This window comes from Tamandua tetradactyla, chromosome 7, assembly GCF_023851605.1.
Source record: "Tamandua tetradactyla isolate mTamTet1 chromosome 7, mTamTet1.pri, whole genome shotgun sequence".
In the NCBI taxonomy this organism is placed as follows: Eukaryota; Metazoa; Chordata; class Mammalia; order Pilosa; family Myrmecophagidae; genus Tamandua; species Tamandua tetradactyla.
In genome coordinates this window covers 140,129,928-140,148,545 of record NC_135333.1, presented here as the reverse complement: position 1 = coordinate 140,148,545, position 18,618 = coordinate 140,129,928, and the positions used below count along the sequence as shown (strand labels likewise).

Genomic DNA, 18,618 nt, shown 5'->3' with positions numbered 1-18,618 from the left:
GGAAACATTAAATTCAAATGAATTTTTAGATAACTCTATTGTCCAATTTATCATTTACTTGCTAACTGAAATTCAAATCCTGATGAATTTGAATAACATCATATCCTTTATGAACTTACCACCCGAAGATCTGTTTTCCACAGTCAGGTACCGAATAGATTTGGACAGTGAAGGATGCTTGTTTTTTTACCTGGAGCCTCATGCTCAAAAGGCCTGTTTACCAAAGTTAATTCTGTTGATTACTACAAGTGTGTATAGGGTGTGAATATTCAGAAGATCTTATGTTTTTCCTTAAAGTTGTTTTGTCTTTAAGGACCTCTTAACTTCTTGATTAACCCTTTTTAAATACTTATTTTGCCATACCTTTCTAGCATAAATGATATTCTCAATGTTTTTATACTGTTACACACCTAAGCAACACAGGTAGGTATGTAACCATAAACGTGTACTTTTGGAGCTCCACCACGGTCTTGCAGCCATTAGCTTATTAATTCAGGAAGAGAAGAGATGAAATTGCTTCATTGGTTGACTATGAGTGCAACACCTATATTCTTCTAGTTGTTATCTGATCCTACTCTACATCTTGTGTTAGAGGAGGAAATCTATGTTACAGTACATTTTAAAAATTACCTTTTTTGTGGAAAGTAAATATTTAATATTAGACAGTTTCTTAATGGAATGTGAAAAATCAGTAGTTTTATAGTAGGTAAATTGTATGAAATCACTCTTGACAGTTTCTGCACCTAGAAAGCACCTTTGAAGAAAAGGATTACGTATGTGAGAGAATGGTGGAGTTTCTGATGGGAGCAGCCAAGCGAGAAACATCAGATATTCTGTCCTTTCAGCTTTTAGAGGCTCTTTTGTTTAGAGTTCAGCTGAACATATTTACTGGAAGATGCCAAAATGCACTTGCAATTTTACAGGTAAACATTTATTGTAGAATTTAAATACGTCTTGTAGAGAATTTTTCAAAGGTCCGAAACTTTATAGATGAAAACACAGGCTTTTGAATTGAATCCTTGCTTTTCCATTTACTAGTAAGTTGTATGACTTTGGGCAAATTCATTCGTCATACTTTTTCCTCATGTTTAGTGGAGATAATACTGGCTTTCGAGTTTTTATGAGGTTTAAATGTTGTTAAGTACCAGAAAGTTAAACTTCAAGATTCAACTCATAAGGAAAAAATCAGTCTATAGTCTATAGTGAAAATCTCTGTGATTACTGCAGCTGCTGCTTCATTCTTTTTTTACGGTATTGTCTTTTTATCTCATTAGATTTTGAGTATCAGAACACTTAAAATGTACAAATAAACTTAATCTTTTTTCATTACGTCATAAAATGTTAGCATAGTAAAAATTATTTTAATATAGTATCAGTGTCTCTAAAGGAATTTTTCGTTAGAATAATTTATAACTATCAAAATTTTGACTTAGGTATTTAAGAACCATTCCAAAGAAATGTAATGCTTTTATTCTTTTTTTCATTTTAATTTTAATGTATTGTTATTGAGATATCTTCACACACCATACGATTCATCCAAAATATAGTATTCACAGTATCATTACATAATTATGTATTCATCACCATGATCATTTTTAGAACATTTGCATTACTCCAGAAAACAAAATTAAAAGAAGAAAAGAAAACCCCATCATCCAAAACCTTTTCCCTCTCTCTTATTGACCAGTAGTATTGTAACTTTTTATTCTTTGCCTTTATGTTTGAATCTTATTTTGAATAGGAGTTATTATTGTCAAAAATACTTTCAGATTATTTTTTTCATTTTACATAGAATGCATTGAAATCGGCTAATGACACAATAATAGCTGAACATCTTAAAATAAGTGATCGATGTTTGGCATGGCTAGCCTACATACATCTTATTGAATTCAACGTTCTCCCTCTAAAATTTTATGATCCGTCTAATGCTAATCCTTCAAGAATTGTCAACACAGGACCATTTGTAATGCCATGGCAAACAGTTCAAGATGTAAAAACTAATCCTGACATGCTGTTAGCAGTTTTTGAAGGTACGTATAAATGTTTATAGATTATTAGATTATTTAAAACATGAGCTTACCCATTATAATGGAATAAATTTACATCTGTATATTGTAATTTGTAGCTATATAATTTATTATGCAAATACATAAAAGATTAAGGATTGAATCAGATAAAATGGATGTCTCAAAACTGGGAACTGCACTATATTATGTAATTTGTTTATGGCAAAGGATATCAGTCAGATATATAGATAATATATGTTGCACAGTTTTAATAAGTTGATTTAATCAGGGAACCAGGTTAATTCTTTTTTTAGCAATCCAGTAAGGTAAAAGTTTAAATAGCTGTTTCTTATGTTTTGAATTAATTAATGTTTTTTGCATCAGTTAGTGTGATTGGCACTATATACTAAATGATATATGTGCTTTGGAATATGTATAAGGTATAAAGCCTGTTCCTTCCTAAAAGAGGTATATGGCCTAGTCAGAAGATCAAATCTCTACATTTGATATTCTTATTAAAAATGCAATACCATATAACTGTATATTGGTGTACAGTCTAAATTGTATGCTGTAAAAGAGACTTGGACCTGTGATTTATACAATTATATGATACAGGAATGAACCCAAAGGGAAGGGATTGATGTAGGTTGGCATGATCAAGGAAGTCTCTAGAATGGGACTTGGAAATGGACTTTGAATTTGAAGCATGGCTAAGAATAGATATAGTGTGCCTTTTCAAATGTGAGGAGACTTATCTTGTTTATCTCTGTATTTCCCAAGGGCCCATCATAATTTCTGGCAGTATACTAAGTAAATGCTTGGTGAATAAACCAGTGAAGAAAGGAAGGAAAAGGACATTTCTATTAGGGGAGCCTGGTAGACAGAAAGGAATTCCATCATGGAATTCGTATGATGGATTTGAAGTGTATTGGAAGAAAGTGGAATCCTTAACAAAGTGAGAATTTTGTGCTGGAGAATAGTAGGAATTAAGACTGATAAGTGGAATAATGCTAGATTTTCAAGGGCTTTGAAATTGTGGAAGATTTGATGGCAGTGGAAGTTCATTAAGAAAGAATATGCTGAAAAGAATCGCCATCAGACATAGAAAAAAACAACCAGGAGCCAATGGTCATGACTGACACTTGGGGAAAAAAAAAAGAAGACTGGCGAAGGAGAATATTTCCCAGAGACATTTGAAGTTGTCACATAAAGATATGGGGAACAAAAATAGTCAAAGATGATTTCAGGGTTTTGAAACTGGAAAGAGGAAAGTGTCATTTATAGGATCTGGTAAATTAAGAAAACTAATTTTGGTAGTAGGAGTGGAATTTTGATCAATAATTGGTCACCCAAATAAAAATATAGAAATGCTTCTTGACAAAAGAAATCAAGGAAATGGACCTTAAATGGAAAATTAAAGCTAGAGAAGTAGATTTGAGAGTTAATAATATAGACGTTATTGTATTACAAAGTGCCTTACAGTTTTTAATGTGCACTAGCAATAAATTATTCTATAGTTGAAGCTATGAGATGATATTTTCTCTGTGGAAATGGAGTTTTAAGAGAGTAGCAGTAAGGGGTGAAAGGGAGAGAGAAGATTCAATGAATGAAACAGAAGAAATATAAACAACCTTGGAAGTAGAGGCAAGAAATTAAAAAGAAGTGGGGAGAATGCTGTCAAATGTAATCAGATAAAATGAGGGCTAGAGATAGGTTTATATGTGAATTCTCAGGAAATTCAAGTGTGTGCTTTCAGAATGATGACAGTAACTTAAACTCCACAAGTCTGGGCACCTTCGTTACCACTGGATAAGGAGGAAATGGTGATAGCTGTGCAAAATAAAAATAATGTACCATTCTCTGAGAAGCTACCAGATCAGGTAGAGAATACTATAAGGGGAAAAGTGTGTTGTGAAGGAGGAAGGAAAGGGTCTGTTTAAGAGGTGACATAAAATACTCTAAAGCTACAGAGCAAGATATCTTTGGAAAGAAAGGGTCAATGATAGATGTAAAGATCATTTTTTGAATTTTTTGAGATGAGTTTTAAGGAATTTAGGATAAATACAGAGACAATCATTTAAGTGTAAACATTGATAGATATGAGAGCTCATGCTGCATGGTTTAATTCTTACAAGGAAAGAAGAGGAAAGGTAAGGAATTTAACTTCAGGAATTTGGAAATATCTGAAATACTTCCTTTGAATAAAAGCTGGGATTTCAGTAAATAGGAATAAGTGATGATCAAGTAATTGATACATTGGTCTCTTAGAATTTAACAGTGAAATAATTCATGTTATATATGATTCATGTTGTTGTGATGTGTTTCTGGATAGATGCAGTGAACGCTTGCACAGATGAGAGCCTTACTGTTGAGGGAAGAATAGAAGTCTGTCTTCCACTTTACGCAAACATGATTGCGCTGCATCAGCTTCTAGAGAGGTAAAACTTAATTGATAAGCAATTAGCCCTATATTAAAAATTGATCTTTTCAAATGTTTACACTTTTTTTTCTTGTTAAGGTATGAGGCTGCAGTGGAGCTTTGTAAATGTTTATTGGAATCATGTCCCATGAACTGCCAATTGTTGGAAAGCCTTGTTGCTTTATATTTGCAAACAAATCAGCATGACAAAGCCAGGGCAGTGTGGCTTAATGCATTTGAAAAAGATCCTCAGAACGCAGAGGTTTTTTATCATATGTGCAAATTCTTCATCTTGCAGGTAAAAAATGATTCATAATTCATAAATATGATGTTTTTAATGCTTCACATATCCTTTAAGACATCCTAGGCATCAGCCTCTCCGGGAAGTTTTTCCTGATCCTTTTGCCCTTTGTAAACTGTGTTAGGTATTCCTTTGCTCTTTGTTGTAATACCCTGTGCACCGTTCTACCATTGCACTTACTACATTCCTTTGTGATTCTGTTTGTAGTTGCTGTATTTAACTAGACTAAAAATTTCTTGCGGTCAGGGGCCACATCTTAGTCATATCAAGATCCCAAACATCTAGCACGGTGCCAAACATCTAACAGATGCTTAATAGATAATTTTAGGACTTTCTCTATAGTGGTATTACATGTTAATTAAGGTGCTTAATGGTTAGTTGAATTTAATTTGGAGAAGTGAATTATAAAAGTTATTTGAGTGTATTCCAGATTTGTCCTCTGTCCCCCACCCCCACTCCCTTACCCCCCACCCCCAAGAAACTGAGTCTAATTAGTGGTTTTAAGGGCTTTTTCCTCCCTTGAAGCATTATAATTAAACATTATAAGCCTGATATATATCCCCTCTCCCTTTTTTTAAATAGAATCGGGGCGATAATCTTCTTCCATTTTTGCGGAAATTTGTTTCATCCTTCTTTAAACCTGGGTTTGAGAAATATAGTAACTTGGATCTGTTTCGGTAAGTTTATAGAATTCTTTTGATTTGTGGAGGAATGAGAGGTAGCACAGCTCAGTGGAAAGAGTACAGATTGTTAACATTTCAGAATGATTTTTGCATTTGATTACCCCCTTATGAAACTTTTCTGAGGGCAATAGAATTAAAAAAATGAGGTGAGATGTAAAATACTTTGCATTCTTTGGACTAAAAGATATTATACAAAGTAAGAGTTATACTAATTCATTTTCCTTTTACTTTATTGCACTTTTTTTAGCTTTAGCATTTAGTACTATAGCAACAAAATATCCTGAAACAAGCTCATTGATTTTTGAAAATGATGTTTTAATTTATTTGATTAGTGATCTATAGTGAATGTGTACTTTTTTTTTTTAATTTTAAAAGGAACTAACTGCTCCAGCCTCTGAAATGTTGCTGTGTGAGACATTTTAGAGGATCAGTTCCTTAGTCATCTTTCAATAGCTTATTTAAAGCTCTGTATTTACTGCCTTCATTTGCTTTGTGAAGAGTTATTATTTCAGCAGCAAAAAGAGGCCATAGCAGAGCATGAAAAATAATTCTAGGGGGACTTGTAAAATTCTTTTCCCCTTTCTCCTCATCTCTCTGCAGGGTCAGCAAAGTTTTTTCTTGAGGGCCTGATGGTAAATATTTTAGGCTTGCAGGCCGTATGGTCTCTGTCACTGCTATTCCACCATGCTATTAGAGCAGAAAAGCAGTCTTACATACGTGCAAATGAATGGGTATGGCTGTGTTCCAATAAAACTTTATTTAAAAAATAGGCATAGTCTGCTAACCCTAAATAAAACAGCATCAAAAGGAAAATGTTTTATCCTGACAGTTCGTTCTGTTCAGTTAATGGTCCATCCACCCCAGAATTTTCTGTGAACATAGCAGTTAAATTATTTGTGATTGGGCAAAAGTTTAATGTCACTATTCCCTCCCACACTTGAATTTTCATTTGTCTTCTTATGGTTGCCAGTTGAGTAATTTTCTGTACCTGTCCTGAAATTCTTTCTGCTCTCTTACTTTCAGGTTAATATCTCAAAGTTATCTGCAAAAGAATAACTTTAAATGCAAATTAATGAAGAATTAAACTATTCTATAAGAAGTTGGAGATTATTCAGTTTCCCCATGTTCACTTGTTCCCTTGTTTAAATTAGCTTGCTTTGCTTCTAATTTGACTAACTCAGTCAAAGGACCAATCCAAGACTGAACCAAATTCTTTATAGACTTGCTAGTTCTGGTTTTCCCTTGGGCATGGAGGTAATTGGTTTAGCTTAAAAGAAGATGCTGCCAATTTCTCTCTTGGTAACTCATCAAAGATCTTATTGATGTCAGCTTAATTAAGCAGAATAAATAATTGTGCCAATAAAAAATTGAGAAGTAGACTGTCTCTAAATAATATTTCCTTTGTTTAGTAATTCATCATGCTATATTAGATTCCTTTGTGGGAACAGTCGTAATTCACTGAGAGGAGAACAAAATATCCTGTGCTTATTTTATTTGGACATTACCGAACACCTTGTTTACACAAAGAGTACACCTCTGTTAATTTAGGGAGTCTTTTTTTGAGTGAAATGCTAGGAGGAAGGTAATAATTGAGAAAATGTTTGGTATTGTCATTCTTATTGCATATTGGTATACATTTTTCAAATGTAGCCAAAGTTTATTAGGAAAAATCAGAGTCCTCTTAATAGAAACAAAATTGTATTGTTTAGATTTCATGAACAGAAATAGTAAAGCAAATATACTTAGAACTGAAATATTTACCTGAAGTTGAATTCTGTCAACTCCTGTTCCTTATGATATTTAGATAAAGATGCAAGCAGAAAGAACTTATTTTCATGTGTTTCATATCAATTTTAAGATTGAGTGGTTAGCCAAAAAAGTTAGCTTGGAGATTTCTTTCACATTACTAAATTATCTTGGGGATTATGGAATCTTACATAGATTAGATTAGAAGTCTTGACCCACCTCAGTTTTGGGTTGAGAACACTAAAATCCTTAGAAAATAAGTGACAAACTCACGGTTATATGCTTAGTTATGGCAAAGTTATATTAACCTGATTTCTAGATGTTCCATCTTCCCTTGTGTTTCTCCCCACATAGCCTTTCTAATTCATTAAAAATTATTTCCTTAATTATTTTTAAGTCCAAAGTAAGCAGTTATACTAAATTGTCATTTTTGAGATCAGTATATTTCCTCAAGATATTGGTAAGTAATTTACACACACATAGGTGTGTGTGTAAATACAGTGTGGATGGAGGGGAGCTGAGTTAATCAAAGTCAAGTAGACTTCTTAACTGATGGATTTCTTTGAAACCTTTAAGTATTGTGCCTTTTCAGGAGGGGTCTATCATTTGCAGTAATTCCCCACTGTACATGACTATGAACCTCTTTGACAAGTGCCATAAATTATGGATCAGTATGCTACAGAATACGCTTTAACATCATGTCTAAAATTAAGTCAGTAAAGGTGTGTGTGTGTATGTATATGTATGTAAGTGAAATTATTTTACAGATACCAGGTTTTATAAACTTTTACAGCAAAGTACATATCTTGTGAGAAAAGTTTAGATACTTGATATTCATATCTGTTCTTTTCTATTTTTAGTTAGGTTTAATTAGATAATTATGGTGCGTTGTTCATTTTGGGAGATATGATAAAAATTCATTTTAGGAGGGGAGTTATTCATGTAGACAAAAAATAGACCTGAGTAAATTTGCAATCCTGGAGATGTAACGGTAAGAGATGTGATGTACAAAGTGTCGTTACTTTATAGAAACATTTCAGGGAAATTTAAGTTGTAAGAAGATTTAAAAAAAAATTGGTAATTCCTGTGTACATAGGCATAATTTCAAATAATATTTGTTTTTGTTTCAGATATCTGTTAAATATCCCAGTACCACTTGACATTCCAGCCCGTTTATGTAAAGGGAACTTTAATGATGAGATGTTTAACCACCAAGTCCCTTATTTGTGGCTGATTTACTGGTGAGATATCTTCTGTGGAGAGAAATGTTTCATACTAGGCTTATGTTTGTAATTTATTACAGATTTACACTATGTTGAAAGTAACATGATGCTAGTCACTGAAGCAAAATTTGAGGTGTTATGGTTTAGTACATATTAAAGAAGACAAAAAGAAGAATTTCAATGTAATAATATCTATAATATTTAAAATATAATGTGTCTTTTTTTACTTAATAGAGTTAAATTTCATTTTTTAAAACAGCCTTTGTCATCCTCTTCAATCAAGTATTAAAGAGACAATAGAAGCATATGAGGCAGCTTTAGGGGTGGCCATGAGATCTGATATAGTACAGAAGATTTGGATGGAGTAAGTTTAGTTCCTACTAATTAGAATGGGATTTTGATATAAGGGAATATAATCTGGTGGGGAAGGGGTGATCAGCTTTCTTGGTGAGAGAATTATTGGCTCAAATTATTCTAAATTATCATAATATTTTTCTTTTGGCAGTTATCTTGTCTTTGCCAATAATAGAGCTGCTGGATCCAGAAACAAAATTCAAGAATTCAAATTTTTTACTGATTTAGTGAATAGATGTTTGGTTACAGTCCCTGCCCGATACCCCATTCCTTTTAGCAGTGCCGATTACTGGTCCAACTATGAATTTCACAATAGGGTAAGAACTTAAAACTTTTTTTTAAAAGATGTTTGTACAAAACAAGGGGACTTAAATAAGGGCAAAACTCTTGTATCAAAAGATCTCTTCCTACAACTGTTTTTCCTAGCATTAACTGTTATTTTTGACCATGTTTCTGACATATCTCTTTCGAGTCTAGAAACAGAGCCTTTATTAAGCAAATGTTTGCTTTCTATGGTTAATAAGGTCAATAAGTATATTGATTATGTTTTATTTAAGAAAACATACTTCCTTCTCTGAAGTAAAAGAAGTTAGGGTTCACTTTAAGAAAAATATGATAATATATGTGACAGTTTATATGGAGTAATTTGCAGTATTTTTGAAAATTTCTACTCATGAAAGAGTTTGCTTGAGTAGTTGTACATTTTATTAAATTACAAAATATCATAACTTCAAAATAAGTAAAAATGGGCTTACACAGTATAGCTGCTGTTTTTAATATTTTGTTAAGCAAATATAACCATACACAGCATAAGAAACCAGATGCCATTTAGAATTTTGAATAGAATCTGATTAATGCTATCTTACAGCAAATGAAGCCAAGGAGTTTTTTCTGATTTTTTTTTTCAGAGATCCCTTTATAACATTCATTCAGTACAATGTAGACTAAAGCTCCACACGTATATGTGTGTGTGTGTGTGTGTTACTTTTTTTGGGGGTGGTTTTGTTGTTTATGGGATAACCAATTATTATGCTTTGTTGTACTTCTATGCCGTTCTTTATCCCAGGATCTCAAACCACTTTATGGACATTTAAGTCATTTACACATGGGCATTCCATGAGCAAGATGTGGCAGGTATTATTAGCCCTATGACTTGCCCAGCTATACAGCAAATAAAGGTAGACTCAGGAATGAAAACCCGGACTTCTGGCTTCTTGTCAGTGTTTCCTCAGTCCATGGCTCTCATCACTAGATCATATTTCCTAATTTGTATTTGGAAAATCACTAATATAATTAATGGTAGGAATTGTAACTCACAGCATCATACATAACTATAATTTATACATTCATGTCTTAAAGACCATTTTGGTTTCTCATTAAAACACATAGGTAATTGGATTTCACATTTTTGGTAGCATTCATTTTTACCCCCTCAACCTTTACAGGTTATTTTCTTTTATTTGAGCTGTGTTCCAAAGACCCAGCATTCCAAAACCTTGGAACGGTTTTGCTCAATTATGCCAACTAATTCTGGACTTGCACTGAGGTAAGAAAAAATAAAATTCTTTTTGTCCTCAGCTCAGTAGCATAGGTTTTTCATGTAAAATTATTCTTGAAAACTTAGGAACAGTCTGATTTCCTCATTGATATACTACTTTAATTTGAGTTGTTAAGCAGTATTTAGCTATTTATACAGAAATCAGTATAAAAATCTACCCCCTTATAAAGGGGCAGAAAAGTCTAGTAAATTCATCTGTGTTCCTGAGCATACCTCACCTGTCTTTAACACATGCATTGTAAGCAATAAATTTATTATGTGACAAGGGAATATTACTTAGTAGATTTTTAAAGTGTTACAGAGACTAGCCAACTATGAAAATTCTGATTACTGTGACTTATTTTTATGTAGGTCAGTAGCTCTCAAACATTAATATACATCAGGATTGCATGGGTGCTTACTTAAAATTACAGATTCCTGAACTTGAGCCCTCAGATTTTGTTACTGGTGGTCCTCAAACCACGTTTGAGAAACACCAATCGAGATTTTATACATTGAATTAGAAGATTTCTGAGAATTCCTTTGTAGTTATTGTTTTTTAATTATTATCATTTTTGTATGCTGCACAGTGGGGTCCCATTTAATTCTTTCCATGTGAATATCCCTTTATTGCAACACCATTTGTTGATTTTTTTTTTTTTCCTTTTGAGTGTGTGGGCTGGGAATGAAACCTGGGTCTCCTATATGACAGGCAAGAATTCGATCATTGAACTATCCATACACCCTTTCCTTTGTAGTTTTTATGCTAGAATAAACCCATTTCACTTTCGAGAATTGTGCCTTTGATTAAAAATATTACACTTGAAGTCTGAAATACACTATGCTATCACGTGCACATTACTGCTTTGGCTTCCACTTGTGTAGTCATTTCCACTGCAACATTTGTGTCTAATAATTGTAGGTTTGTTTGTGGATTGTAAGGTACCTAAAATATTTATCAGATATTCCCTTGTGTTTTGAGGTGTTAACGTTCTACTGTGAGTAAATGGCATAAGAGATTAAAAGAAAATTCAAAGGCTGTGACCTAGTTTTTTATAATAGAAATTTCAGATACGCAGTGCTAATTTGCGGAAGCTGACTATAGAAATTCATGTTATGAAACAACACTTTTGATAAAATGTGTGAATAGAAAATGTCGTATTATGACTAGTTTTTATTATGATAGGCGTTTTGGAATATACTTAGTTTAGTTGTTGGTTTTGTTAGAAAATCCTGATGTCTGTCTGTATTTTGATAATTTATAACTTCCTTGTGGTCATCTTTGTCCACTTTTCCAGGGCAGTGAAGCAGTTAGTAGTCACTGTGCTTGCATTTTAGTTCAAGACAAATACCAGGAAATTGTATGATATATCAGATGATTACTTTTAGAAAATTGGAGGGGCGTGCTATTATTTAGAGAGAATACTTTAGTATCCTGTATGAATACATGGGTCGTTTTTTATATGACCAGAAGTCTTAAGTGGACCTCTTGCTAGTTTCTCTTGTTCCTGTTCCAGGCTAATTTTTATGAGTTGTTCTGTTATACAATTGAATAGCTTTAATGGGATTCAATTATACAAAAATTATCCTCATCAAACATTGCTCATTGAGCACATTTTGGTTTCCCTCACTTGGAATGCTTTGTTCATTTTCCCGAATGTACTTTACAGGCTACTTCAACATGAATGGGAAGAAAGCAATGTTCAGATTCTGAAACTTCAAGCCAAGATGTTTACATATAATATCCCAACATGCCTGGCCACCTGGAAAATGTAATGCAACAATCATGTACATGTTTTTATAGCTATTGCTTTATTTGTAAGGTTTGCTCCAGACAGGTAAATTTGAAATGGCATCTTTTTTTTTTTTTTCCTGGGCAGATTTCTACTCTAGTTTAGATTTGTTTTTAGTACTTGCTGAGATTTTATACCAAGAGCGAGTGAGTTCTCATTAACAATTGCTTCTGAAAGCAGAAAGGATAGATTTTTAATTTTCCTTTAAGGAGAACATTTAGATAACAATACTGCTGTCGAACAAATATATCTGTTATAGTTTTAAAACCATTTCTTTTGAAATTTGAGGTCTTCCTCCCCATAGTCTGGTTTCTTGTTTCTTTTAAAGGTGTTAGTGCCATGTGTTTTTCACTAATACTTATGAGTATTTTTTGTGTGTGTGAACGTTATTTATGTTCAAAACACTCGTCTGTTTTATTATTGTAAAGTTGATAAAAATTGTTGAATTTTTCTTTTCACTATAGGTTACCCTCCTTGGAAGTTTAGCCTGTTACTTTCAGGAAGTTTTGTACTCAGATTCCCACAGTCAGTATTCTGCCAGTGGTGGTATCTCCATTTGTTCAAAGATATATAAATTTTTCTTCTCCCTTTTCTATATTCCTTTTTTTTCCTTAGAGCCATTGCTGCTGAGATTGTTCTAAAGGGGCAAAGAGAGGTAAGCCATCATTGAATATCAGATGGGTCCCTTTTTAAAAAAAAGTATTCTGCCCCTTTTGTTCACTTTTCAATTTAAACTTATTAAAGCATAAGTTTCTAAAAGCTCCAAATGTTTGGATTGGAAAGTCCAAAACCCAACATGCCCATTTTGTCTTGAATGTTATAGTATGAAGTATCATTCTTTAAACAGAGTTATGAAGGTGCTTTTCATCATGTTTTCTGATAGGATTGTGTATATATCTATCTTATAGGTCCACCGTTTATATCAGAGAGCCTTACAGAAGTTACCTCTTTGTGCATCACTGTGGAAAGATGTAATGCTTTTTCATCTTTTATTTTATCTTGAAGTTTTCCTATAAATTTTCTGCATGTGCCATATCCATTGATGTGGTGATGCTCAGACTCTAGCTAAGTCTTACCTATATGCTTCCCTGTCTTTTGCAGCAACTCTTGTTTGAAGCATCAGAAGGAGGTAAAACTGATAACCTGAGAAAACTAGTTTCCAAGTGCCAAGAAATTGGAGTCAGCCTAAATGAGCTCTTAAATTTAAACAGTAACAAAACAGAAAGCAAGAATCACTGAACACTGGGTGCAGTCAGTTCTAAGTCCTTATAATAATTGCCAAAATTATTGAATGATCCTTCAAGATTAGGCTGATCCCTGGCTAAGGTCTGTGTAAGACAGACAAGCATTACTGATCATATCAAGTTCCCTACAATATCCTGTCCTCAAAACCGGAAGCAATGAACATGACCCTCTTCAGTTGGATAAATGAACTTCCTGTTTGGCCTGCTACTGGGCCCTGCCAGATTCTCATAACATCATGTACGTAAGTATAGTTCCTCAAAGTGACTGACATTTATTTTAATTTTGTTTTGTTTTTGTTTTTATTTTTTACTTTTCCCCCTTTATGTTGTGCTATTCCTGGTTCACTTGACACTCTCTGATGCCTGAGAGGTTCTTGTTTGGGGTTTAATTTCCAGGGTTGTGTTTACAGTAAAAAGCAGGCAGTCCCTTTTGGTTCTTCCTTTTTAAACCTTTTGAGATTCTTCATTTCAGGATTTAAAAATTAAGCAGTCCATCTTAAGGAAAGTGTAACTGTCATGGCCACAAGTCTGCTAGTTGCACTTGAATGCTCTTAACAGGGTTGTTTATTGCCCTTTCTACATTCTGGACTCCTTGCCGAGACTGTTTAACTTGAAGATTAAAGAAACTATTGCAAATGCCAGTGCATCAGAACCTAAGAGTGGTCAAATATTATGTGCAATTTTTTTGTAAAGAAATTTTAATTTATAATAAAGTTTAACAATTTAAAGAACAGTTAATATTTGAACTGCTTTGTATTGAAATACTACTTTGTAGTATTAAAATTGTTTATATACAAAATATTTTGAATATAAGTTAACTTTTAAAAAAATGTTGCTGTCTTTTTTCACTTCTCACAGTCTGGTGGGAAAGGGTTGAAATAGAGGAGGTATTGGATATTCACAACTATATCAATACTTTCTTATACTGAATCCATTTTTGCATAAAAGTCTCCAAGGACTTTAATTCATCAGTAGGTGGACTCCGTTCTGTTTTGAGTGCAGTGGGTAATGAGGTTTGCACAACCGTTAAATTAAAATCATTCAAACTATAGTTTAACCAATTTTTACAAAGTGTCTCCTTACTCTAGTTTAAATAATTTGTTAGTGGCATGCAGTCTTTTGTTGAATATCAGTGTGATACAAAATACAAAGGAGACCTTGCTCTCCTGCACCCACCTTTCAGTCTACACTGGGTTGTTTGCACCTGGCAGAAAAATCGTTAATAATACAAATACTGCCACAAATATATGCAATTTAATTGTTGGAGGCAGAGCAGCAGCCATATGAAATACTAGGCGAACTTTGTAATACACTTACACAGAATGCAAGCATGTTGCAGAGCCTTGCCATGTGCTTGCCAGACAATGTGCCAATACTTCTATCAGCAGTGGTTATTTTGCCTTTTGTTTTTAAAGGGTACTTTGCATTGTGTATACAGGGCTCTGAGCACTCAGTTCGTTCATAAAACTCCAGTGGTACAAGCTGTACACTCTAACAACTCTAGGGGTCACCTATTCACATGTCTCTTAGGGTCACGCAGGCAGAGGCCCTAGCATATGTTAAGTGGCTGTTTCCTTTTAGATCAGTTGTCATATAGCCTTGTAAAATTATGAAACTATTTTACCAAAGTTACCTTGCCTTAAGAACTCACTCTCAGGCTACATTTTCTTTCTCTATTATTTTAACTCCACATAAAAATAATGAAAGTTGATATGGTTGTTACGGTAATGTGAATATAATATTTAAAGTCTTTCTTTTGACAGAGAAATGTTATACAGTAAGGAAAGACTAATCATTGAGAACTACCATCCCGCACACTCTCCTCCCAGCTACCTCCCCTACCTCCCACTACCCACCCACCCCAAACCATTCCTGACTGGCTGGAGGTGGAAGACCAAACAAAAGAGGCATTTTAGTTTATGGGGTTTTATGGAAATGGAGTGGCAGGTTGCAGTGTATTTTTAAACTTTTTTTCTTCATTTTAGAGAACATAACCTAATATTTGTATTTGCCTTTTAACGGAAAGTGGACCTTGTAACATTGCTGTCACTGAATTATCTAAGGCGGTTTGCTTTCAATTAAAGGGCATATAAACCTACATCATAAAGCAAGCAAGAATCTCCAGGTGCAACATCTAAGAGCTAAAGGCCCAAAGCAGGCAAGTAAAAGAGATGATTAAGACTGACAACAAACATAGCGGAACTTTATTGAAGATTGTAGCTCAAATATTTATTTTTTCATGGTTTTTGAAAAGTAGGACCATGTGGCTAGAACACAAAATAGAGCCAATATTCTTGGTTAAAGCTGTCATGTATTCATAGATAAGTCATAATTTCCTTGTCTGCTTTCATATCTGTATGTTAACATTAGTCAGTGCAAGTGAAGAGTGGGAAGATAAAATTTTGCTGACCTTTCAAGCTTGAGGATCGTGCCTGCAAATTTATCATTATCTCTCAGTGCAAATTAACAATAATTATACAAAACATTTTGTATCAAGAGCTATTTAAGAAAAAGCAGACTTCTAAGGGACATTTCTGGTATTGTTTCTTTTTTTTCCCTTCACAATTCTATATCTTTATCTTTCCAAGCTGTGGGCTTAATGTAGTGATAGAGCTAAGCTGAAAAAGAGTCCTTCCCCTTTTTTGTTTATTTTTTCAGGGCTCTATTGCATATGCCACAAAAAACAGCCCTCATTTTGTGCAGGTGTTCTGCAGTTATACATTTCTCTTTGGGGGAATAGCGATAGTGATCAGCCACCTAAGGAAGGACCTTCTGTCCCACCTTGCACTCATTCCTGTCCTCCACCACCACTCATAACCTTCCTCAGTAATAGTTATGCTCTACTTTTGGAACATTACAAAAGATATCTGTCATAAACATGAAAATATTTTTCTTTGTCTCTTTTTATTTTGTCTGATATCTTTGAAGGAGGTAATGGCAAACTCAGTCTTCCACAGATGGTAATATGGATATAAAATTTGTATCCACTTTCTATTTAGTGACCTTTACAACAGACACCAGAACATGTTTTGCAGTCAAAGTTATACTCTTATTTTCACTCCAGAATCATTTTGTGCTCTGAGCTTTTTGTATTAATGGAGATAATCAGAGCATCTACTGCCAAAATAAAACACTCAGTTTGGCACATCATGGCGATCAAATTTATGAGACTGCATGGAGATAGATTTGGCACTTCATGCTGGTACTCTTAATATAGAGATAAAGGAATAGGTCCCTGAAGTTGCTTATAGTGTAACTGAAGCAGAATAATATGTGTGCAAAGGAAACATCTCCAACGAGGCGCCTACCTTTGATTGATGGGTCTGAAAAGTATTCCTGGTAGAAAGTGAATTAGTAGCTAAATTATAAAAGAGGAGGAGGAGGAAGAAAATTGAGACTAGTAATATTTTCAAAAGTTGTGCTGTTCTGCCTGAATATTATGGAATGTTGCACATGTTTAAAAATGTTTTTAAGACTTTCTGGAAGCTACTTTGGCCTTGTACTGATTCATTCACAACTGACAATTCATTAGACCTGATGACAGACTAGACATGTAGAACTTCACAGTACCCTCATCTGTCTGGAAGAGATTCAGCTTGAGGTACCTTGTGCTTCGAAATCCGTATGAGCAAGGCCAGCTAAGAGTTATCTTATCAGGCTTCTATGTTAAAGATTTCAATTTAATCAATTTTGAACAGCCTTAATGTGGAATGTTCTGCTTGGAATTTGAACTTCTACTAACCCCCCTCCTTTTTTTTTAATTCCTTGGGTTAAAGTGAAATGTTACTTTCATCATTTATTAGTCTTTGCTAGCAGAGCACTATTTCAGTCCTAGGCAAGACCACAAAGTTATATTCCTTAATGCCCTTCAAGTATCATGGTTATTCTGTCTATAAGGAACAACTACCAAGAAGAGATGGCCCAAAGAATCTTCAATGCTTTAAACTGATTTTGGTTTTTCCAAATGACACATTTTATCCCAATACCAGAAATGTTTGCAATTAATGTGAAACTAGAAAGCTCAGAAAAAAATAGTTTGGTTGGGGAGCAATACCAAAAAAAATTGCACAAGCTTGGAAGGAATATATTTATATATATACTTCCTGATTACATCAAGAAAGTGAAAGTTAACAAAATAGGAGGATGGTACAATTGATCTCAAGTGATGTGACTGGTAAGTACTGATGGGTCTGACTGTTTTGGGCTTAAAACATTGCATAGAAGACATTGAATTGAATATAAAGAATATGTGAGTCAATTGCATTACAAATACCATAAAATAACACTAGTCTTTTTTTTTATTATAACACTAGTCTTTTAATTGCTTTTATGCAAGGCTTTTATAATTTTGGAGGCCATTCAGAGTGCACACAAAATGACTTCACAGGTCATCTTCTAAATCCAAGCATGAAAATCATCTGCAGGGCAAATTTTTTTTTCTTTTCTTTTTTTTTTTTTTTGGCATGGGCAGGCACCAGGAATCGAACCTGGGTCTCCGGCATGGCAGGCAAGAATTCTGCCTGCTAAGCCATCGTGGCCCGCCCGCAGGGCAATTTTTTAAAGTGTTTGTATTGCATTTGCCCTTTTTGGAGAACTTGAAAGCTCCAAGGCTGATTATCAGCTCAACCAAAATCAAGTGGATTTACAATATTGTTTGGTCATTCAAGCAAATTAAATTGACAATTATTCTTACCTGGTGAAGTCTCATGAAAGAGAATGACAGCCAACAGCCTAAGAGAGCTGGACCAGTTAGGAAGAGTTAAGGAAGGGACTCCGAACTTTTTGTATTAATGGAGATAATCAGAGCATCTACTGCCAAAATAAAACACTCAGTTTGGCACATCATGCGATCAAATTTATGAGACTGCATGGAGATAGATTAGGCACTTCATGCTGGTTGAACTGGAGCTAACAAAGACATAGTTTCAGAAAACAGGTGTACGGATATATGTGAGTGATTTAAAAAAAGTGTCTAGAAAATCTAGGTTTATCTCCACTACTATATAATCAGGACAGGCCATTTCATTGCTCCTTGTCTCTGTTTCTGCATGTACAGAATATGGATAGACGTGCACTTACCTCTGTTGAGAGATTATACTACATAATAGAAATCTTTAAAAAGACTAATATTTCATGCTGTGTTTGGGATCATTTTCCAAATATTCGAGGGCAAGGAAATGTGACAAAATAGCTGTTTGCTTCCTCTAGACATAATTTCATTTATGTCAGTTGAACATATGACCCTAGTAGTACTCAAGCATAAGTTAATGTCCCATGGTTAAGAAATACAACAAAAACTGTCATCTAAATTG

The 18,618-nt window shown here is 34.0% G+C and overlaps 1 protein-coding gene across 1 annotated transcript in view; it reads left to right on the top strand.

The window, feature by feature from the left end:
* ZFC3H1 (zinc finger C3H1-type containing) overlaps nucleotides 1-14,044 on the top strand; it is a 69,389-nt gene extending 55,345 nt beyond the window's left edge. The window contains exons 23-35 of the mRNA XM_077111437.1: nucleotides 735-923; nucleotides 1,793-2,030; nucleotides 4,339-4,444; nucleotides 4,525-4,723; nucleotides 5,309-5,403; nucleotides 8,286-8,396; nucleotides 8,638-8,742; nucleotides 8,884-9,049; nucleotides 10,178-10,278; nucleotides 11,940-12,041; nucleotides 12,678-12,717; nucleotides 12,971-13,033; nucleotides 13,164-14,044. Of these exons, the coding sequence (XP_076967552.1) occupies nucleotides 735-923; nucleotides 1,793-2,030; nucleotides 4,339-4,444; nucleotides 4,525-4,723; nucleotides 5,309-5,403; nucleotides 8,286-8,396; nucleotides 8,638-8,742; nucleotides 8,884-9,049; nucleotides 10,178-10,278; nucleotides 11,940-12,041; nucleotides 12,678-12,717; nucleotides 12,971-13,033; nucleotides 13,164-13,301 (1,653 nt within the window). The 3' untranslated portion in view covers nucleotides 13,302-14,044. The remainder of the gene's footprint in view (nucleotides 1-734; nucleotides 924-1,792; nucleotides 2,031-4,338; nucleotides 4,445-4,524; nucleotides 4,724-5,308; nucleotides 5,404-8,285; nucleotides 8,397-8,637; nucleotides 8,743-8,883; nucleotides 9,050-10,177; nucleotides 10,279-11,939; nucleotides 12,042-12,677; nucleotides 12,718-12,970; nucleotides 13,034-13,163) is intronic.
* Nucleotides 14,045-18,618: the final 4,574 nt, after the last annotated feature.